General features: G+C 39.0%; 1 protein-coding gene across 4 annotated transcripts in view; it reads left to right on the forward strand.

Annotated features, from left to right (window-relative positions):
- The first annotated feature begins 675 nt into the window (after nt 1–675).
- Nucleotides 676–23,770, forward strand: part of BTRC (beta-transducin repeat containing E3 ubiquitin protein ligase) — a 123,048-nt gene continuing 99,953 nt past the window's right edge. For 2 of the 4 annotated variants that reach the window (XM_032994479.2, XM_032994499.2), the window contains exons 1-2: nt 676–814; nt 17,394–17,462. In XM_032994479.2, the coding sequence (XP_032850370.2) occupies nt 767–814; nt 17,394–17,462 (117 nt within the window). In that variant the 5' untranslated portion in view covers nt 676–766. The remainder of the gene's footprint in view (nt 815–17,393; nt 17,463–23,770) is intronic. The other 2 variants (XM_032994494.2, XM_032994507.2) reach the window with 1 other exon arrangement.

Below are 23,770 nucleotides of genomic sequence, written 5' to 3' on the forward strand. Positions count from 1 at the left end.
GGTCCCTTTGGACTTTCTCTCTGGATGAAGGTCACCAGGTATTTTTGGTACTTGTGCTGCGCACACAGGGATATGCCAGTGCATGAGATTAATTTTAGATGGTGTACCTGTAACAATTCACTTGAAAATCGACTGTGCACAAGCATGGGGTGCAACTGGAGGAAAACATGGGAGCAGCCAAGCTCTTGCAGATGCCGTGGGCCGCGGGTGAGGTGCCCTGCGTGGGGAACCTGCTAGCAGCTGCCCCGGCACCCCGCCATTAGCCACACATGAGATGCTGATGGCAGATAGCGCAGGGATGTGACTCGGGAGCCAGCCTTACACCTCATCGGGGAAGGTGCGGTGCTGGAAGAGGCCCACACAGCCCCCGCGGAGAGGGGCTTCCCTCGCTGCCCTGCCCCGAACAGCGTTGCCCCTGCCCAGCCTCTGCCCTCACGTTACGCTCTCACAGCCCCACACTACTACAATTCCCGTTGGCCCCCTCTTCCGCGGCCGGCGCATGCGCAGATAGGCTCCCGGCGTGCCCCCGGCCCCGAGGTCTTTTGGGCTTTGTAGTTCCGAATCGCCGGACGGGCCCTTGTCGGTAGCCCGGCCGGGGACTCCATTTCCCGTGGGCCTGCGCGCAGCGCATGCGTTGTGCGGGCGGGAGAGGCGAGGTGGAGGTGGGGTGGGGGGGGAGGCCGCGGGGCAGCGCAGGTTCCTGTCTGCGCTGGCTGCGGCCTGGCGCTGAGAGGAGGGGCGGCCCCGGCCCTGGCGGCGCAGGACGATGGACCCGGCCGAGGCCGTGCTGCAGGAGAAGGCCCTCAAGTTCATGGTGAGGGGCCGCGGCGGTTGGTGGCGGTGGGCACGGGCACCTGTGTGTGTCCGTGTGTGTGTGTGGAGGGGCAGCCGGGGGGAGGGGCGAGGGATGAGGAGGGGCTGTGAGGGAGGAGGGGGGGGGGGAAGATGAGGTTGGGGGCAATGGGGAAGGGACGCCCTGGGGGAGGCCGGGCTTCTGAGGTCTGATGGGCTGGGGGGCGCCGGGCTGGCGGGGGCCGCTCGTCTTGCGGGCGGGGGAGGGCGGTGAGCGCTGCCGTGGGCTGCGGGGGGGGGGGGGGGGGCCAGCTGCCTGCTGGGATGGGGGGGCTGTGTGGTGAGAGCGGGGCCCCCAAATCTGTGGAAAAGTATCATTGTGTCGGAGGAGGTGTAGGGGGCTGCAGGTGCCACCTGGGAGCGAGAGAAGTTAAACTCGAGTGAGGCAGGAGCTTGCGGAGGGGCCCACAGGCACCAGGAGGGGTTGTGCATGTAATTCTCGTGTTTTCCTCTTTACTTATACACCTTAGACTATCCTGCACTACACACCACCTCTCTGCAATTTTATTTTGTTTTTCCTTCTGTTCTGCCATGAGAGCTGTGTATATCAACACTTAAATCTTTCACCTGCTACTGCAGCAGCATGTCACTGATAGTGAATGAAGAGCACTTACAGTGTGTAGGTTTTCGAGCTGGCCTTTGGCATGGAAAACAGCCTTGGGGGTACTTGCGTTCAAAATGCTCTTCAAATGCGGCTAGTTTACTTAGATTTGAGGCATAATGCACTTAAACTGTAGTTTCATTCTCTCTTTCTTCATTTGTTGATATTTCTAAGTGTTTTGGCCAGAAACATAGTATTTAGAAATGAAAACAAACTGTTGCCAACAGAGCTGAATGTAAATTTTGGGTGCCCCAGACTGTCCTTTCCCTAAGGATATCATTCAAATCACTGGCAACACTTGCTAAAAGTTTGTTTTGGATTAGTGCTTCCAGTGGTACAGAATTAAATCTAAGCTCATCAAGAAGCAGCAATTCTATTAAACCTTCAGAACATATGTCCAAAATGAAATTGAGGAAATGCTAGTTTTAAATTTTAATTTTTAATTGAGCTTCAAAACACTTGTTTGGCTTTTGCTTTCTGATCTTGTATAACTTGTTTCTCTTGAGACTTTTTGACCCTTTTGCTAGTAGTCTCCAAGTTTGTCAGATTTATAGAGTCTCAGCTCAGTGAAGTGGGAAAGTGCTATAGATACCTAAATAGGCAAGGTAGTAATTAGTAATAATAAACTACCCTCTTTGGTGTCTGATTGGCTAAAGGAGTGTCCCAGATCCTGTTGCGCTTGTGTTTGGCCAAGCTTAGTAATTACAACCTGCCTCTAGATAGTGAGTTTCATATCCTGAAAAGTTTCTGCTGAAACGTTTTTGTCTTCTGCCAGGCAGCACTGTGAACATGCTACGCTGACTTCTTATACGCTGCTTTTTTCACCCTCTGTGCTAAGATTCCTATTCAAGGGCTTAGTCCAGGCGTTTGAGATCTTCAGTTAGATTGAGCCTGGGACCTGAGGGAATCCCTGTCCATCTTGCAGCTGGCTGCGTTCCACTTGAACAATAAAGCTCCCTGACACTAGGGAGAGACCTGAGCATGAGAGAGAGCTGCTCTTACAGGAGGCGCATCTGTTAAGAGCACCAGATAAAGGGAGGAATTACCAAGATCAGGCTGTGCAGAGAACTAAAAGCTAAACCGAGTTCCTCAATGTTTTATTAAAATGCCTCTTGTATGCAAAATGCTTATAAAAAGTGCAGTGAAAGATGTGGCTTCCCTCTGTCCACTCAATTTTTGAGGGTATTTTTCCTTACAGGCTGAGAGGACAGTGAGAAAAGCTTTTGTTTAACGCATCTCAGACTTTTGTTTTAGCACATGCCTGTCTAGAACATGACCCTATAATTATGCTAAAGTGAAGTTTTTGTCAGACTTGGTGGGGTCTTTTGGTGTTTGTAGGGGTGTGGCACAGGTAGGTTGTTCTGATAAGTATTAGTTGCAGATATCAGCTTGGCCCTTAAGTGTGTTGTTTTTTTGCCTTTTAGCACTCAGAAAGTGCTTAGGTACTGCAGTAATGGCATTGGTACAGTTATCTACATACAGGTAGTAGATCAGCTCGTGCATCCTCTCAACTAATGCTGAATCATTCACAGTGTATTATCTTGTTCGTGCAAGTGTGTGTTATGCTTCAGGTACATCTTCCTTATTAAGTGGCTCACAGTTTGGGTTGAGGTGGGCTTTGCTATTAGTTATTGATTTTTCCTGAGAGTTTCCCAAGTGCCATTGTAGGTAAATACTCAAATTTTATTTTTTGGAGGCACGAGACCTATTATCTCTCCAGCTTTTGATAGTTTTGTTTTTGCTATGGTTTTGTGGTAGGTTTCATTTGATGTTGAAAAGCAGCCCTGTAAATGATAGTATTTTTGTGCCTCTCTAGAAAATAATACTTTTTCCACTTAAAGTCAGTACCTAAATTTTGACATTGACTTTGATCAGCTCTCTTGAGTCACAGGGTATCAAGCACGATGGACCTGGTGATTTGTTTTTTATCTTAATGTCTGACTCTAATAGCAAAATGTCATGTGGAGACTTCATTCAACGCTAATATTATGAATGAATTTATCTTGATTTAAAGTATCTATATTTGATGCTTTGAAAGACAAATTGGATTCTAGTTTCTTTTTCTGTGTGCTCATGTCTATGGAACTATTTCATGTGAGTAAAAGAAGGCTGCCTTCTTACTGGCAGGTATTGCCTTGATTACTTGCCAATGAAACAGTATTACATTTAGCTAATATCTGTTACCAGTTTACTAATTATCCATGGTCAGCTACAATATGTATAATCTAATACTTTAAGGTTTAAGTAATTTATTTAACTTCATTTGCCTACTCAATTTACCTCTACATTTTAAGAAGGCATAATTTATTTCTGATATTAAATTGTTGTGTGTTGTTATTATGCAATACTAAGCAACTACTCACCAGGGAAGATTGTTTTTACTGGTGAATGAGTGTTTTTTATCGTGTATTCTACATGTCATCTTTCAAAGTTTTTTTTAATTATTCATAGATTTACAATATGATCTTGTAAATTATATAGTCTAGTGCTCTGCAGCTATACCAACAATTTTACCACAGTGGAACCTGTTTCAGTTCACCTCAGCTTCTTTTAATGTTTCTACAGTACTACAGACAAAACTACGCTCTTTGTAAAGTACAGTGTATAAGAGACTGATGCACAAACTAAAAGGAGAAGCGAATGTGCCCATTAGCTTAAAATAAAACCCACACAAAAACCTCTCCCAAAACCCCTTGCATTGCAGAGCTCTGTTTTTATGTCTTTGAGAATATGGGATTTCTGTTGTCATAACCATTTACAAAAGTACTAGAAATGAGGTGCTCAATAAGTAACTTTGATATTTGTATAGTGTTTAAAACTGTAGATACAGTATTTAAAGTATGAGTGCAATAGGCTCAACTGAGACTTTGATTAAATGTCATATAAAGTAAACTACATACGCCTGCATAGAATAGTAGGTATTTTTTCAAAGTAGCTTCAAATGGTTCTGTTAAGTATACGAATGTTCTGATGATTATCTTTTTAATTAAAATGAGAAATCTTTGTTTAAAGTGGCATTCTTTTTTACGGCCTGTTACAGTCTCTGTAACAATCATTTCTTAAGTCTGAACGTTTTTAATTCCAGGAATCCATTTATATAAAACTATGTTTAGACTTAATTAAGGAATGATTCTTACAAAGCTTGTAAATAGCCAGGAAAAAAGGGACAGAAAATAAAACTGACATTCACACTTAACAGAATGATTGTTACAAGGTATGTAATATGCTATAAAAATACAATAAAGCCCTTTTTATAAGAGTTCATATTTTTTGTTCCTCATTTTGAAAGGTATTTAAGAAAAATATCAAAGCTTGATGAAGCAACATCTGTTTTCTTGAATGGACTAGTGACATCTTCAGTTGTGTTTAATTAACAGTGCTTGGAGCAGTACCTGACCAGTTTGGGATCCAATCTAGGGTGGTTTGGGAGGCAATATATTGATATTTAATGAAGTTTTGCTTTCACAGTTTTTCTGAATGAATCAATTTGCAGTACTTCATTTCATTTCCTGGCATGTGAATAGGAAGCTGTTGATACTAGTATTCTTCACAAGTGTCTTTTTTCCATTTCACCCTCAGATTACTGTTTTCCGTTTCTTTCTGTGTGACGTGATTCTAGGAGATCCTGATTGCCTTCCAGTTTCACAGAAGAACTAAAACTTCTTGGTTGTCTTTTTAAGATGCATCATTAGGGTTTTTTTTTTTTTGTTTTGTTTGTTTGTTTTTTAATGAGAGAAAACCCTGAGGTTCCTTAATTTTTATATTTTCATATCTGTAGGATCTTCCACATAAATGGCAGGTAATATAGTAAGGAATAGTCAGTGTAGTTGGAGGCTGAAGGGTAATAGACTTGGAATCTCTTTGGTTTTTTGCTCTTTTTTTCCTCTTCCTCTCTATTTGGGTGTGTATATGTATATGGAACAGGTGGACAAAGTCTTATACTTTAAAAGAGTGCGCACAGAACCTGCATGATTTATGGTGTCAGTAGGACTGAAATTTTTAAGACCTAGGACTTGTTAGCTATTGTTTTAAAATACCGATTTGAGAACCTTACAGACTTCCTAATAACATAGTTGTGTCATGGTCATTGTGACAGAATCCAAAGCAAGGGTGGTGTGAAAACAATGAAAATAATTTTATAAAACAGCTGGAATAGCAGGGAGTTGCCTCCTAAATGTGTGGTTGCAAATCCTGCTTGAATATTAAAGATATGCTCGGTATTTTTTTTCCAATAGAACTGAAATAACATCCTCTTAGTTTGAGTATTTGTTTGGACTAGTATACTATAAAGAAAATGTTGATTTATTTTCTTCTACCCCAAACTTTGTGCTGTGGATTTTTCTGCACTTGATGCAGGCCTTTGGTACTTCAGTAACTTCACCTTTGCTTCTCTGGTAGTGTTTCATTTCAGCCACTTTGCTCCATTAAATGTATGCAATTAGAAAAGCAAATGGCAAATTTGCTATCGCATCATTGAAGTATTTAGTTTCGTAGACTTAAAAAGCAGAATTTGTTGCACCATGCTCTCCACACTGTAATATATACTATAAACATCAGAGAGAATAGGCTGACCTTAATATTTGCTTCCCAGACTAAATCGCCGCCTTGCAGCAGTTATTTCCCACTGAATAAAAAGTTTAATTTCACGCCCTGATTAGTGCTAGTATGTGCAGGTGGATATTTATTTTATGCAGCTAAACTAATCTGCCTTGGCAAATTATTTGCCAGTCAGCAGAGCTATAATTCCTCATGAGTATTTGGTACTAAATTATCATTCTCATTAGTAAGATAAAGCAGGCTGTTCTATCCACAAAGTTTGGTTAGGCAAAGGGTTTCCTAAATAATCCTTGGAAGATACAAGACATGGGCAGTGGCCACAACATTCTCAGTACTCTGTGGTGGTTTGTGATACGGAAAGAGGTAGTGAAGATTTCATATGAAGGAAGAAAATTCTGTAGCAGTCTGTCTCTAGAGTAGAATGTACAGTGTTCAGAGATTGCCTCTTTAAGAGGTGCCTAATGAAGAAGAAATGAAATGGTCATCTTTGGAGTATTGCCAGTGGCCAACCAAACTCTGATCTCTGGGCCATAAATGAGATGAAAATGTAAATGTACATTGCTTTCTTGTTTATTTTCAGTGTTAGCAGCTGCTGAGGTAGCGGAAAGAATGACTTGAGAGTGGAAGTTAAGTGGCAGAGGAAATTTCATGGTCTGGTCTCATTTAAAATTCGTGTTCTAAAACATTTAAAATGGGGATCAGAAAGTACTTCTCGATGTATAAATGTTTACTGGTTATGCTTGTGAAATGAATGTGTCCATCCATTGTTTTGTTTTCTTTGGATTTTACTGCTGGTAGTTTGTTTATATCATAAAACTTGTCAATGAGAAGTACTTGTTTTCTATTACAAGGAGAGTTATACCTGGAAATGACGAGTTTTCATTAAGAACTGAGCAAAGGGATTCCCCTGACTTTTTTCACCTGTATAGATGCATTTCTTGTCATATTCATTTTCTCAGCGATTGCTGCAACAGTATTTGGAGTATAAATGATCAGATCACATTAAGATCAGCTAAACCAGCAAGCCAAGCAACTTGATTTTGTTGTGTTAAAATTTTCGTGCTAAATTCAACCATGCAGATGGAATAAGCTGTTTTCTCACTTCCTTGTCTGGTTACATCGTGTTATCTCTAGCCTCCATGTGTGCTGGTGAGATTTGTGTAATATTTAACCATTCTCAGTGGCAAGCTTAACTAGTGTTTCTAATATTCAGTATTTTCTTCAGTCTTCCTCATTTCCTCCATTCTACTATTGAGGAGATGCTCAACAAGGTGTATTGTATATTTTAAGTGATTTTGCACAGAAGAGCTGAATCCAGTGTGTATTTAGCTGTGGAAACCAAAAATGAGTAGTAGCACAGCAGAGTCCAGTGTCTGCAGCTAAATAGTAAGTGCTCAAAGTACAATTAATATGCAATCAAACATGAAGCTGTTGTCTTGACAGGATGCTGATTAGTGCTGAGGAAAACTTAACTTGATCCTACAGAAACTGTTGAAAATAAACATCCTGGGAGTCGCATTAAGCATGTCCTGCTTATTAGACAACAGTGCTTTCCAATGTCTCTTTATCTGAGGTCTTGAGGAACTCTCATGTTAGACAAACACTGCCCATGCTTTGCAGAAAGAGAAAGCTGAAGCTCAGAAATTTGTCTGGGGTCATGGACTGAAGGAATTTGTGTAGGGTCATATGGTACACTGATAATAGAAGACAGAATAAAAAGAAACCAGTTCTAATAGCTAGCCTTGTGCTTTTGACCATGTTTTGGTTAATTTTACAATTGGCTAGCCACCTGTTAAGATAACACATTTTATCATTAAACAAAATTAATTTTAAAAATGGCTTGAAACTGTCTGATTTTAATGGGATCTGAATATTCTTAGTTTTAATCTGCCTCATGAGGCTTGTCTTTCTTCTGGGAAGTACATTGTTACATCATTAAAATATCATCCCCTACTGAGAGAGAAATCGGTCCCATTCACTAAATGGCAATGCTGAAACAATGACAAGTATTTCTAAAAACTGCATTAACATTCATTTTTTTTCTCTTTCATCTGCAAGTTCATGGTTCTATTAACCAATGGGTGCTCAGCCTGCCTGCAGCTGTGTGCACAGCCAAATTTGTTAGCTGTGATGGCAGAAGGTTTGAGAAGCGGCAGTGAAGACTTTCAGTTTTAAATTATTTCACTTTTCCGCAGTGATTTTCCTTGGAAACAAATGATTGATCATAATTTTGTTCTCCCTAGCTGCTTCTAGTCCTCTGTACTAAGAATTGAGAAATGTCCCATTTAATTTTCCCTCCCCCCACTGCTGAAACAGGGTCTGTGCGTTCATCTTGATGAGAGCAGCAGGAAGGAGAGAATGAGTAGGAATGGGAAAGCTCGGCAAGGGGTCTTTCCGGTCTTGAAGGAAGGACAGACGTGTTTACAGTCTTTGAGCAGGAGCCATGCAACCTCTTGGCAGAATCCACTGGAGTAACCAGTTTGGACTGGCAGTAGCAAAGAGCCTTAATGCTTGTTTAATTTTCTTCATCTCATGGTAAGAAGGGAAAAGTTGCTGGGACATACTATGAAGGAATAAAGTAGTAGTTCTTAAGTGCAGTTGTATCTTAGCTGAACAGTAATAAGTGTACTTGTAACTGTAGTCTAGATGGCCCATCTTCTTCAGAAGCACCTGGAGCAAAACAGATCTGAAGAAGATTGTAGAAATTGTTTGGGAGATGCCAGCCAGTGGTACCACATACTCTGGTGTGGTTTTTTCATCAGTTGGATCATGTGGATTCTCTCAGTTTGTCTGTAGGAGTCTTCTCTTCTGATGTTTCCAGCTAAGGACATAGTTACTTAGAGATTGTGAGGATTTCTTTCAAATGGATGGGTTAAATACTGAGGAGAAAGATGATGACTGTTTTTGCTTGGATACGAAGCAGGGCTAGACTGTATTCTGACTAGACAAGAAAATCTTAATGTTTCCAGGCTTGCTCATGCAGCAACCCAAACAGTCTCTAGTTGTTTCAGAGAAAAATGGTCTAGCATGAAATTCTGTCATACAGTATAGTCACTTTCCCTCTCTAAACAATTTATTGTGAGAGCGATGCTGAATGGAGCAGTGTTTATGTGGGAGTTGCTTTTAGTTTATGGATAGTTGGCCTTGCATTCTGTCTGTTAGGAAGATGCTGGCGATTCTCCAGGGGGCTGCTGCACTGGGTCTACTCAATGCCCTTCCTTCTTATATGCCAAAACTCTCAATGGGATTGAGAAGCGCAGCCAGCTATCATTCATCTCCTGCAAATTAGAACAATGAGAAGCGGATGTAGTCTCAAGAAATGATGGATCAATCTTGTTTTAGAAGATGGGTCTTGGAAGCATCTTAGCAGTTTTCTGAAGAAATCCAAACAATGTTAACACCCTCTTCAAATATGACACAAGGTGTTTTCTTTTGCTAATAGGTTTGAAAGAACAAAAATCTGCATTCCCTGTTCATTTTCTTTGTAACTTTTTTCCTTTTTTTTTTTTTGTTTTTCTTCTTTTGACTGGGATGACTCCAGTGAAGTGTGTGGCTCTTGGACTTTGTCACAGCTGTTGTTTATAAGCAAGCAGAAATGCCCTGAAAGTTTTTTGACTGACAGGAAGATATTCCTATATATCCATACCTCACTGACCTTAAAATAAGACTTTATACAAGGGCAAAACAGTACAGATCCCATCATTGAGAAGAAACATTTCTGCATGGGATTGGAACAGGTCTTGTGGAGCATGGGTTCAAGTCTGATATCGGCAGACAGTGTACTCTGTAGTCCCTTTTGGAAGCTACTCAAAACAGTCCTTAAGTGAGTAGGTTTTTCTTTGCTACACCATTGTCAAGCTATTCCAAATCTGACTATTTCAGAAGCTAGAGTTCTTGTTCTTATTTTGCAGTTTTAACTTCATTCATGGCTAATTAATTCTCATTTATTCGTGTGCCAGTGTTGTCCTTGTGCTTAAACAGCTCTTCTTGCTCCCCTGTGTTCATCTGCTTATTTGTGGAGAGCAATCATATTCTCCTCTGAGCTGGATCTGGTCAGGCTAAACCAACATTTTTAAATTTTTTTTCTTTCTGTCATAAGATGTTTCCTATCACTCTTGATCATCTTAGCAGACCTTTTTAAGCAGCTGCAGAATTTTATTAGTTTCCCTGGAACATGAGTGACCAGAATATCCCAGGGAAAAGTTTTATTGGTTCCTTGTACAAAAGCAGTAATCCTAATTTCTCTCTTCTGAGAATTTTTCGCTTTGTACAATGTCCTGCAGTATTTGCCATCTTCATGGCTGCATCTTATTGCTGAACCGTCAGTATCTAATGAGTAACATATCCCAAGGCCTCTTCCTCTCTTCTCAGTTACTCTGTGCCTAGTTTATAATAGCAGTAATGTTACTTTATGTACATCTTGTGTTGGTTCTGTTACCCAGATCTTCAAGAAGGTGTGTCCTATGTATTTATGATGTCCCTTAACTTTGTCTTCAGCCAATTTCATTAGCACATTGGTAATTCTTGGTTTTCTTAGCCATTAGGGAGAATATCTTAACATTAATTTCAAGATTAGTAATAGATTTCAACAAGAATCAGGCTCTGTACAGCTTGATGGACCCTTTTTCAAAATAACCTGTGATCCTCTACCCTTTTTAGTTTCTTATCTGCTTTACAACTCTGGTATTAATCCTAATCCTCTCAATTTTAACGAGTAACTTCCTACATGTCATCTATCAAATGCTTAACTACTTCTAATTTGTCTGGACTTCAGTGATCTTCTTAAAGAAGAAGATTGGGTTAGTCTAGCACTAATTCTAATTTGTTCTAAATTGGGAGCAGATTTACTTACGCCTCCCATGGTGACTGCTTCATTTTGGCAATAGTTACCAGTACTCAGTCTTGGTAGATTTCCTTTCTTGGGAGACAGGACATGCTGTTTGTTTGTAGTTTTTGATTTGGTTGGGTGGTGTTTTTTTTGTTTGTTTGGCTGTTTTTTTGTTTTTTTTTTTTTTTTTTGTTTGTTTGTTTTTTTCTTTTCTTTTTAAGGGTTAGCCAGTCATTTCTGCAGCATTTTAGATTAATTCTGGTTAGTATTCTTACAGATACTTATTCTGCATGGGGATGCTACCAGAGGCTGCCTGTTTGGTATCTTCAGCTGCTTCTGTTGCCCCCACTTCATTCTTGCATCATAGTCCTCTGAGACAGCAGGCTTCTTTGGTACTTCTTGTTTTAAGGAGGAATTTCCTCTAGTTAAGCCAAACAGAGGAGCATTTATATCTTGTGCCAGTCTCCAGGAGTTGAGAACTGTCAAAGAGGTGAACTCAGTACAGGGCATTTAGATCAGGAAAGGAAATTTAATATATCTTGATAAGTACTTGGAGCAATTAGTTACGGATTCCAAGTTACTTATGGTGGGTGAATATATTCCACATTGTAATTGTAGCACAGTGCTTTCTGAAGGAAATGAGTTGGTATAGAATGGCCATTCCTGTAAAAGAGAAGTTTTTTGGTTAATTTATTGAACAGGAAAATGTTTGGCTTGAGTGCTGGGAGTCTACTCTAAAGACAAGAGCTCATTAGCTAAGCAGAAAATGTGGTTGAATGCAGGAGTCTGCTCTTGAAAACATTTCCATTTCTTTAGAAAAAAACACAGTATTCCTCTTACTATTTTGTCTGCTTAATGTGTGAACTGCAGATTTCTTTTCAGGGTAGTTGACACAGATCTGTAACCCATCTCTTCTGCATACTTTTTTGTCCACTACCTAAAATTCAGCAGGGGGTCAGGAAGGTGAAAGTTGGCACTGTAGGTTCTTTCGCTGATATGGAGATCATAGTTTTCCAGACTTATTAATTTTGTTCACCTTGGCTGTATTTTTTTCCTCAAGTACAGAATTTTCTATCCCTGATGCTCTGCATGTCAGTGAAGAATTAGAATCCAGGTGAGCTTTCTGACTTTTCTATGGACTTAAGAAAAAGAGTCAATATACTTAATCGGCATTGACTTAATTTTATTGATTTCTAGTCAAGCTTCCAGATTCTGTTTTATACATAATGCTTGCACTGTGAATGCCACTATTCTCGTTGGGTACTTACCTGGCACAAGTTCAGACAGTAGCATGAGAAATGTAGCTTTTCTTTTCTTCATCACAGATCTTACAGTCTTGAAGGAGACTGAATATAGGATTTGAATTTCAAAATCAAAATGTCAAGTGGGTGTGAAATCAAGCATGTTTTACTTATGGGCACGAAGAGGATCTCTTTATGCTGCTATAGTAAGTGTGTTTGCAGAGCTTGCTGTTACTTTGCCCAAAGATTAATGGAGTGCTGTCACAGATCTCCATTTGGTTTTGAATACTGTAGCTTGGTATTCTTGTGAGCCCTTAAGAAGGTAACCAGGTGTTTCATGTTACAAAAGTAGTTTTCCTGGTAGTTGCTGCTCTTACAGGATATAAAAGCTTGAGTCTTTTTATCTGTCAAGAAATATAAATAGACATTCTCCAGTGGGAGTTGGTTTTGAGCACATCTCAGTCAGCATACTCCAAACAGATTCACTAAAGAACAAGAGTAGCCATGTTCACCACGTGCGGTGAATTCATTAAGTTTGCAGGCAGGCAGAGCCTACTGTTTGAGAGTGCTGTGTCCTTCTGAAGGAGTTTGTATCAAACTGAGATCTGACAGTAGCTGACTCAGTGTTTGTTCATTCCTTCTACAAAATCTCACAAAGAGCACACTTAAATATTGGCAGCTTAGAGTTTCGGAATCAGAGAATTCATGGTTTCCTCTCCTAACAATAATGAAAGATTTTGAAATCCTGTCTTTGGTTTTGTTGAATTAGAGACCACAGATCTAACTATGCCTTATTTTGAGTACTGCTTGGGGCAGTGGACAAAGGTATCTGTTTGGACTGTAAAGTTGTATATTCTGTAGTAGGAATTCAATTTATTGCTGTAATGCATACAAACTCATTAACAGGTTCTAGGCTACAGGGGATATTTTCCTTTGTTGTGGAAGTCATCTCAACTGGACAATCTTCAGTGCAACTGGCCATGCCCTCCCATGTCAGTGACTGACAGATCTAATTCTGCCTTTGTAGCCGAGAGCCTGTTAGTTAATGGAGTTGTGAATGTTGTTACTCAGAGGCAACCTTCAGAGTATTAAAATGCATTACTCCTGTTCTTCACTTGGTATTTATCAAACAAGGTGTTATATCTAATGAATGCAGTGTTATTGTCAAATAAATACTGTGTGTAGATCATAACTTAAAAGGAATGAAAATATAAGTAGCTTCACTATTGCTTTGCAGTGACAGAGAGAGATGGGTTTAGCTTGCCTCTTTAAATCGTATGTGATGGAAACCCAGAGTGAATGTCCTCTCTGAGGGAAAAGGAAGCATTATGGGTTATATGATCAGATTCATAAGATCCTTAGTACATATATATTTCATACAGGTCTCAACTTCCCTTCCCCCCCCCATTTCTTCTTACATGGAAACATGAAAAGGAGAATCAGCAGTACTGCCTCGCAAGTACTGTAGTAGGTTTCCTTTTATAATTGTCATTCTTGACATATTTATCCTTTCTTATGGAAGTGAAGATGCAGATATTTAAGAACTCTTCTTGCACAAAAAAGCCCAATTTCCGCTCAGTACTTAATTAGCACTTGTTTATGACACGGCATCTGATTTGATTTTCAAAACAAATTGCACAGTAAAGAGGCTGATATTTAAACTGTATAGTAACCACAGCTCCAGCTGTGACTCAAATATTGTAAGCCTTCAGGGGTTGTGTTTAGGCTTAGAAAATAGGAACTCAGGCCTGTAATTAAATGTCCTCTAAAAATCAGCCTTTGTAGGGAAGGGAAGAGGGTACTACTGAAATTTAAATTACTGACTTGTTCTCAGAAATCATTCTGTTGTTCTGGGTCTTACTAGGGACTGCAGAAATCAAATAGATTAAAAATGGTAGAGTAGATTACTAAAAGAAGAAAGTCAGGGGATGAACGAAGTAAGCTATTCTGGCTCACGGGTTTATAGACAATTGCAATATATATCATAATTTTAATATATGGGTAATATATAGATGACAAGTTCTGTGGCCACCAAGAAGACGAAGGAGAAAGTAGGCATTTCACACAGAGTAAAATTGCATTTCTGGACTGTGCATATCTTGCTGATGGTTGTGGAATAAGCCATCTGTGGTGATGGAAGGCTCATTTTTAAAGCAATTCCTCAATAATAAATGTGAATGTCTTGGAAAAGGAAGTAGACAAGGTTATATTACAAATCAGTCACCTAGGTAAAAATGTGAAATATTCACAAAATAGCACGGTAGAAATTAGCGGTTGGATTGCTTTCAGAGTAACTTTTTGAGGAAAGCAAACACTGTTGTGGCTATTGAAAAAGAGACAAAATTACTCTAGCATCCTGACTTCTAGTCATGGAAAATGCTAAGAGATTCTAAGAGAAAATATTATGCTTATGAATGATAGTGAACCATGAGCATAAATGGTATGGGCTCATGAAAATACAAAAATTAACCTTGCTGTGGACAATCAATTGTATTGCTAATAGAATTGCCTTGAATAGATCATAATTGTGGAAGATGTTAGTGTTTATTGTTAAAATAGTACAGCTTTCAAACAAGGCGCTTGTCTGTCCCCCACATCTTTTAAAGGCTGGGGGAAGAGGGGCAATTTTGTTTTATTTTTTCAATTGTCAAGCATATATGGGTTCCTCTTCTGTCATTTTGTAGTTGTGTCTGCTGTCATTTGGATACTGAAATTCAGAACGTTTTAACCAGATGTACTTATTTAATTGCCTGTCTGTGCTGAAGAATATATTCCTGTGGGTCATTCACAATGTGCCTAGGAGAACCACAGTTCAGAATTTAGGAGATTGGTTGCAAAAGTTTAGCCAGTGGTGAATCAGTGAGATTTTAGTGAAATTACGCTTTTCTATCAGTGTTTGTGTTTAATGTGAATGAGGGGCAATAGTCCACTTCAATGGCATAAGCTGTAGTGACATACCTCATACTGTTAAAATTTGCTTCTTTTCTATATAGTTTCTTTTCTTCTTAGATGAGAGTAGGTTTATCAAATGTAGAGGAGACATACTCCACTGAGAGGATTTTGCAAATACAGTATTGAAGGATGAGTAATGAGTCTTAGTTTCTTCTGTTTGTATATTTAACATGTCAGCATTGAAAAATAAGTTGAGTTTACAATAGCTACTAATTTGCTGATTACTTTTATTGCTAATACTCAAGCAAATTTATGTTGAAGTCACAAAGAACTTGTGTTGGTAAGAGTTGGCTGAATAGAAATACAGTGTTATCTTTGATATTTGAGACACTTCTGCATGAGAGTAATCCTGTTGATTACAATAGATCTGTTAATACACTTACATATTTGCAGGATCAGAGTCTTCAAGTTAAACGGTTTAAATCAGTGTCTTATATCAATCACTCAAACTACTCTGGACTGATGGGCTTTACAAATGTTAACTAGCCTACTGGTCCTAAGAGAAAGCTTGACTGCTATTCTTTAATTTGTAGGTTAGGTAACAGAAGCAGAAAGAAATGAAGTAATTTTTCACAATTTGTTGTGTGAACCTGGGCAGATCTGAGACTGGTATTCAGGACTGTTTACTCCTGACACTGTGACTTCAAAAGATCATTATTTCTCCTTGTTTATGAAGGCTGGTTTTTTTTTTTTTTTTTTTTTTTCTTGATAGGTATACTGTGCTGTGCTACTTTGAAAAAGCAACAGAAGCACTTGAGCCAGAAGTAAAATATGGGTTTATGTAGTGTTCTTGCTAGATATGTAGCACTTCATATTTTCAAAGCATGTAGAAATGTCAGCAGCTCTTCTCACCAAACCTGTGAGGTGGGTTAAATGAATGTTGTCCTCATTTTACAGTAGTAGAGAGACTAACCACCCATGAAGTTAGTGCTGAAGTAAGGATTAGGTCTCGGAGCATGATGCTTCTAGCTATGTGAGAAGTCCCCTAAAACATAGTTTGTTAATGTATTAAGCATTGCAAGTCCAAACTCAGCAGGTAAATGCAGTAACCAGATATACTTGACTTTAATTTATCAGCACAATGGTGGTTATTACAATTCATGTTTAACTGAGATTACTGGCTAGGACACTAGGGCATAATCTTACTACTGCTTTGAAAGATTTAGGAGGATTTAAATTCGAACCGGAGAAAAGCAAAAATAACTAACGTTCAAAGTATATTATAAAATCCCCACCATAGCTGTGAAAGTTCATCATTCAGTGATCACGTGTTTTTCCTCTCCAACCAATTTTATTTTTCAGTGTTACAAGTACCAAGATGGACACAGTTTGTACAGACTAAATATTGTGTTGACACAAGAACAAATGGGCGTAAACTCACCTTGAATAGAGCCATTCTGAAAATGAGCAAGATTTTTCAAGCCTTCTCAAAGAAGTGGTAGGAGCACACATCTGTTGGTTTGGAGTGGAAGTACAGTGAATTAAGAAAGGGATTGTGGAGTAGTTTCCAGGAGTAAGAAAGATCTCTGGACTTGGTTTCTGCAGATATCCGGTCTGGTCCTGTTGCTTAGATGTGATTTTAATTTCTAAGCATCTCCTTTTGCAGGGGGAGGGGGAAGAGTTGAATCCACTTGATTGTGAGAATATCTTCAAACTGCAAATGATTGTCATGACAGGCAGTGTTTCATTTTTTTTGTTACATATTTCTTTCTAGCTGTAAATTGTGCTATGTATGTTTTGTGCTTCCAGAGCAATTGGATGTCCTGCCTTTTCCTCAACTGGATAAAGCATGAAAACACTAAATGGGGAAGAGATTATGTTTGTCTATCAGTTTGAGACATAATTTATGGCTTTGTCTGTGTATAGTTTCCTGTTACCCTGGTATTAAGGCTGCACCTCTTCAGGAATTTTCCTTAACCTTCTTATGGTGTCCAGTGTCTAGTCTGACCATGTTGAGGATGGTAACTGTAAAAGCACTCTCATAGCTTGACTACTGTCGTTTTGACACCTTTTAGCTTTATGTAGGGGCAAAAGCATTACTGACCATTAGTCTCTGCTACTGCACCCACCACAGAGACTGTGCTTATCCAAATGCATTTGTATTTAAATTTCAAAGAAATACCTATATATACTGAGTTGAAATGTAAAATGGTGGAAATCATAAAAATGGTGGTTAAAATTGTTAGAAAAGTGTTCTTGAAGCAGCTGATATCAGAGAAGTAAACAAGAACTAATCTGGGGACTAAACCTTCATACGTGGCTTAAAAAAATCTGCATTGTTTAAAATGCTCCAGAATTTAGACTTAGGTTAGCTAGGTCCCAGTGTAAAAGGAGGTCTCTCTTTATGTCTATTCTCTCCTAGCCCCGAATACACATGCCAAAAGATGGATTCCAACTTATATCTTCTGGATACCAAGCATGGCTAAAGCAGGTTGGACTGTATTATTGTTATTCATCTCATGTGAGGGACTGTGTTGGACACCTGTGCTTGTCTCATTAGTGAAGTACATAAATGAGGGTGTAATGAAGTTAAGGTGCCATGTTAGCTGATACCCCTCATAGCCATCACTGTTTTGTGTTTATGCATGCTGTGTTTGTATAACATTTTCTCACCAGTCTTATGAATGTGCACTTCCTGTAAATAAAAGTTCAAAATGCAGTCACCTGGAAGCAAAAAGGGTCAGTCTGAAAAGAAATCTGCAACAACAGCTTGAGTTACAGAATTAAAATGGGCCTTCAAACACAAAGCTGCATGGTGGTGGTGCTGGTAATAATGGGGAGGCCGATGGGTTAAAACTCAAGAGAATTGCATCTAGCATCTAATTCAGATCTGCCTGGGTGAAACACAAATGGAGACTTACTCACATCACATAACAATTGTGCAGTTTGACACAATCTGACACTGTGGGGAGTCCCCACTCGGAAGTGGCCTACTGCTATATTACTCTGGCTATTATTAAAGGCCAGGCTTTAGATGTCTCAGCAGTCTGCCTCTAGCAATTGCTGTCAACTTTTCACTTTTGTGAGTGAAAAATCCCCCTTCAGAAAAAATAGCTTAATTTACAAATTGCCTGTACAAATCTCTTCTCTCATGAAGATACATGTATGATGAATCCTTCATCCTTTAGAATACATGGCTTCAAGTTTCTGTTTTTGTAGAAAGCCAGAATGATTGTGTTGTTATGGCAACAAAAACTGGAAATATGAAAACAGCACAGATAAGCTGCATCCTGTTGTCGTGGCAACTGGAGTTGTGAAATGATGAAACCTGGTGAAGGGATCTATGGTACCAACATAAATGAGGAGCCAAGTCACTTGAATGGAGTGGGAGAGAATGAAAAGCTACAGCAGAACCTCTTAAAACACAAGAGTTTCATTGCGGTGCTAACAGGATGGCTTTGATTCTCTCCAGTCTTGTCTCAATGTCTTAAAAGTAGCACAGTCAAATTACTATTTGCAAGTTGCTTACTGCTGTTAACTTACATTGACATCTGTGAAGAGCTTGATCACCTTTAAGAAGATGGGTGTTGAGTCTTGCATTATATTTGCAAACCATTTCTTTGGATGAGTGATGTGTTGCAAAGGTGAAGCATGCTTTGGAGCTTCTTTCTGAGAGACCATTCCCCTCTCTCTTTCCAAATCCACACTAGTGAAGGTCAGCTGGGACACTGAAGCTGATGTTTTCTTGATTTAGACTTTGCTGGGTTGGAGGCAAGGTGTCTCAGAGGAATCTCAACTCTGCAGTTATCTCACAGAGCTCAAGTTTGTTGACCTATGGGGCATGACATCAGTTTCTGTTTCTTATGTGGTAAGTTGGGAGAAAAATAGGAAGAGGATAGTGAGGTGTTCTGTTGTTTGTTGTGGTTTTGTTTTTTTTTTTTTTTACTTCTGAGGCAAACAGACCTGCATCTATTCTTGCTGTATTATCAATGCTCTGATGCAGGTGGGATATATTCTTTTTTGACTCTGAAGAATACTGAGGGGATGGAGAAACCCCAAAATGCTCAGTTAGTGAATTTTCCAAGGAGACTTTCACATTGGGCAACCTCAAATCATAGAAGAACTTAGACTTTTTCAAAAATATTTTTCCATGTAGCTGCTTTCCTTTTGATTTTTAGTTTACTGTTACAGTTTCTAAAGTCTTAATCTTAAATCTTCTTGCTCCTCCTTGATCCAAGAAAAAGTTATAAACCTGAGCTTGTGTCATTAGCAGATGCTGTCATGGAAATAGCTGTGCTATTCCAATTTCAGTGCTGTGATTTCACCACAGGAAGTATATGGGTGAAGGAGTTGATACAAAGGGTGGAAACTTTTGATCAAAAAAAAGAGCTGTCATGAGAGGCAGAGAGGTTAAATTTTTTTTGAAGTGGGACTGATTTGGTGTAGAATATATACCAAAGGTCCTACCTGTAGGATTTTTAAAAACAATATATTAGCAAGAAAACCACTTTTGATGTATTTAAAATCAGTAATCTACATATACATCCAGATGGAATGGTGTCTGTGCATCAGTTTTATCCTCCTGGTGTCTACGTTTTTAACAGGGTCCTAAAGTAATGATTTTTCCCGCCCCTCCCTCCCCGCCCCTCCTCCCCCCCCCCCCCCCCCCATAGCTGAGTATTGATCTGCTGCCTGGCTTATACAGAATATGAGAAGTATCCCAGTAACACATTGTATTAATGTGGGCTAAAAGCAGTTTATATTACAGATGAGGTGGAGGAAGATGGAGTTCTGCAAGACTGGACACATGCCATAAATATCCATAAAACTGACAATTTTATCTAAAACCAGTGCTGGCTGGATTTGCGTATTTTCAGCCTACTTAAACTGGAGATAATAGTTGAACACTACCTGAGCATGGGCCGCCCACACTGATGCCATTACCCTCTGCCCTTTAATGGCAGGTTTTTATATTTAATGTTGCTGTGCTATAGTGGAGAGCTGCATTGTGTTCCTATGTGGGCTAGAGGAAATACAATACCAATGGCCAGAAATACATGTTGCTTTAAGAATAGCATTTTAAGTAACCTGCAAAGCTCTCTTTAGCTGTTTCCTGTGAGTTTATCTTTTACAAAACGTCAAACACCTGCAATTTTTTTCAGCCTTGATCTTTTTTAAGCCTTTCTTTGAATGGCAGTGTTGTGCTGCTAGCAGTCTGTAACATCCCATCACCGAGATGTTGACCCTTTGAAGACAAGCTGCAATTGACTTCTGAGGGGAGGAAGGGGGGGAATGTATGTGGATAAATATGATCAATAGACATGACATTCCAATTCCTATATTATATTGACACCTTCTGTGATTTAAGCCAAACTCTGAAATTGGGCAAATTAAGCTCTTAATTAGCTAAAACACTTACAAAACATTATTTTTGTACATAAATGATTACATAAATGGGGAAGTTAAAAGTATCATTTTAGGTGGCTTGTGAAAGATAGTAATTCAGAGTTAAAGCTAATCACTCCCCTTCACATACCATTGTGTAAGTATGCATCACATAGGATATGTAATATAAAGCACTCATCTGAGCCTTTCTGCCTCCCACTGTCTTTTGGAGTAGAATTTTTAGAGCCAAGTTATAAACCTGCAAATGTGTTTTATGCTGGAAATTCTTGGTGCTACCTTAACTAGATTGGTACCAGCAAAGGCCAGTATAATCAAAACAAGGCACTTCAGATATTAATGGTCTGCACTTCAGTCAAGTCAGCTGGAAAAGAGAGTGTAAAATCCAGGACTGTGGTGAAAACAGGATTCTTCCACTAGGATTGCACTTTCTTAGAAAAATAATTCCTCAAATATTTTTGTTTTGTAATTTTGTCATTTAACTTCTAAAATATATATTCTATTTTCAGTGGATCCATATGCTTTTAAAAATTCAGATACTAATTCCTTGGGTGGAAGGTAGAAATAAGCTTTCTTTCCTCAGTGCATTATTAATACTTAGCACTCACATAGTACTTTGAGAATGCAGAGTGCTGTGCAGACACATCAGTTATCCTTGAAACACTTTTGTGTGGTAGGTGTATAACATAACAATAATCCTGAGAGATTTTATGGAATTAAATAAAACTAGAGATGAGGGAAAATCTAATGAAACCTCCATTTCATCTTTCCACCTATGTAGGTTTGTTCTCTGCAGTTTGTGTGATGGAAATCTAGACCAAAGTTGTAGAAGTGCCCAAACTGAAGAGATTTCAACCCATCTTTTATAGTAGGGTTGGGGTTTTGTTTAAAGCCTAATAGTTGTTCGGGTTCAGTGATGGCTAGGCAGTTGGTATATTGCTCTTTCTGCTTTTTATTATACAAATGATGATTCACTGTTCTCTTTTTGGCTCCCCATTGTTTCAGTTTTTGGTGTTTGTATGTCAGAGCTTCATAATTAAGGACACAGTCTCTGACACCTCTCTCAGGCAGGGTAGTTCTGTTGCCCTTGCTGTGTGGATGCATAACTGAGATGCTGTGTTACTCTGCCCAAACTCATGCAGAAAGCCTGTGTCAAAGAATTAGATTTTTCTCTTTTGTCATAATAAGATTTTAAATTGTTCAAAATTGCTGCAAAATCGGCTTTGGACATGATGAGGCTTAATAGCAACTATGTTTTTTTGATTGTGAAAGAGCCTAATACTTTTGGTCTTGTAAGATCTGCATTTTAAGCCTTCAGATAGCTTCATGCTTTAGACCTGGGTGAGATTGCTTTTAGTAAGTTTGGGTAGGGCTTGCTTTTAACAACACCATCTTTGGTGTTGCTTAAAGAAGCACACACAAGTCTCTGCATGTTACACTCCTTAAGGAAATGTATGGCATCTGAATCTTAAAGCTCTGCAGGTGCACTGGTTTAGATTTATCAGCCTCATGGATTAAAGAGCTATAATTATGAAAACATTAGTATTGTCTAGTTCTGATATGATCTACACAAGTTCCCTCAAGCACTTGGCAATTGAGGATCTTGTACACATTATGGATGGGAAGTTGGCCCCTTTCTGGGGTGTGTAATTTCTGTTGATCTGGAATCCCAGAGGTTGAACTCCAGTAACCACTCTTTGGGGAAACGCATTTTTTCACAAACATTTGCCTAAAAGCTGTGACTTGATCCTCCCAGATCCCACTCAAGTAGGAAATTATTTGGATAATCTGAATATGTAAACCCTTTTCTATGTCCCATATCTTTGATACTTAAGAGTAGTTAGTGAACTGGAATCTCTTGTAAAAAGTTATTGTAAACTAGGGAGTTACCAGAAGATTAGAGAAGAATTTGCATAATACATATGTTAAGGAAAATTTACTGAGCAATTACATGAAAAGAGGGAGGTTGAAGGAAGAAGAATCATTTATCGCAGTTTGAGCTGTGTGTGCACCACAAAGCTTGCAGAATGTGGTAACCCCTCAGCCACAGGGTGGAGGAGAAAACTACTGCACTGAAGTGATCTGTACCGGGGTAAGAAGTCCAGTATTTCCTATGTTTGGAATCTAGGAATAGTGCTACAATTTGAACCCTGGTAGCGTAGCCTCTGATTTGTGAGACCTAATTGTTGCAAAGACAGGTTCTACAGTTGTCCCAGGAACAGCTTTCCCTAACTGAGGTATTGGGTTGCTTGATTTGCAGTTTGTGAAAATGCTTCAAGGGTCTTTAATAAGATAGTTCAGTTACTTTTACTATAGCAAAAGAAGAGTGCAAACCACTTTTAATTGTCCCCATACATTCTTGTGGAAATGTGACCAAAATGTCTGAACACAATAGAAGCTGAGAAATTGTGGAGAGGACTGGTTATGACAGCAACTGCTTATTGCCCTTCATGATTCTGGTGCAGTATGTGTCAGCCAGAAGAGCCCACAGTTTGTGGGCTAGTTGAACCCTGGGAGATCCTCCTCATGGTTGCACTCTGAGGAGTGCTGTAGTTGCCTCTTTATTTTATAAATTAATTTTCTTACCATGGAAAGACTGTCAAGAAAAACTGCCAATGATGAAGAAAGTCAGAATTATCTTAAGTGCAGGGAACAGTGGTCTAAGGTATAAGGAGGTGTAAATTTTAAGTGTATGGGGCTAAGCCATTGTTTTTTGCTTAAAGACATACAGCTCTTAACATTTTTCTTATTTTCAAATAAAATCAGACAAAAAACTTTTGGAGAAAGTTATAAAAGTATTAATTTGCTCTGAGCCATGCTAGTCTCTTTGGTAAGTTCATAATTATGCAGGAATTTTTTTTTTTAAATGGGTATTCTTGTCTCTCAGGTATATAACTGCTCCATAACTGGTAAATCTGTATTCATATGTTAGGGTTTTTAAAGGCATATTATTTATAGAATTCACTGGAATGGCTCCTTTGAAAGCTGGGTGGCTCTCTCATGTCATTATGTATTTAGTATGCCTTGTATCCACTGTTGGGATAGGCGGGAAAAGAAAAAACCAAAGCCCCACAAAAAACCTACTAAAATAAAACCACAGAATATTCTCATTCTGTTTTTGCAGGGTTTTTTTGAAGTTGTATCATGTACCTTTTTTTTCAGATAGGAAGCCTATATGATCAAGTGCTAGCCAAGCTAAAAAATGAAATATGTAGGGCAAGTTTTTTAATTGTGAAAGTACTCAAGATGCACTGGGAATTTATTTTCTGTTTTTATACCTATACCATATATATTTAATCAAGGAGAACACCTCTCTGAACAGTAGAGGGAAAAGTAAGAGGTACCTTTTCATTTTTATGTATGTGAGAGGTTAAAAGGATCAATAGTGGACCAAAA

Source organism: Tyto alba, unplaced genomic scaffold (genome assembly GCF_018691265.1).
Source record: "Tyto alba isolate M040663 unplaced genomic scaffold, T.alba_DEE_v4.0 Super-Scaffold_1, whole genome shotgun sequence".
In the NCBI taxonomy this organism is placed as follows: domain Eukaryota; kingdom Metazoa; phylum Chordata; class Aves; order Strigiformes; family Tytonidae; genus Tyto; species Tyto alba.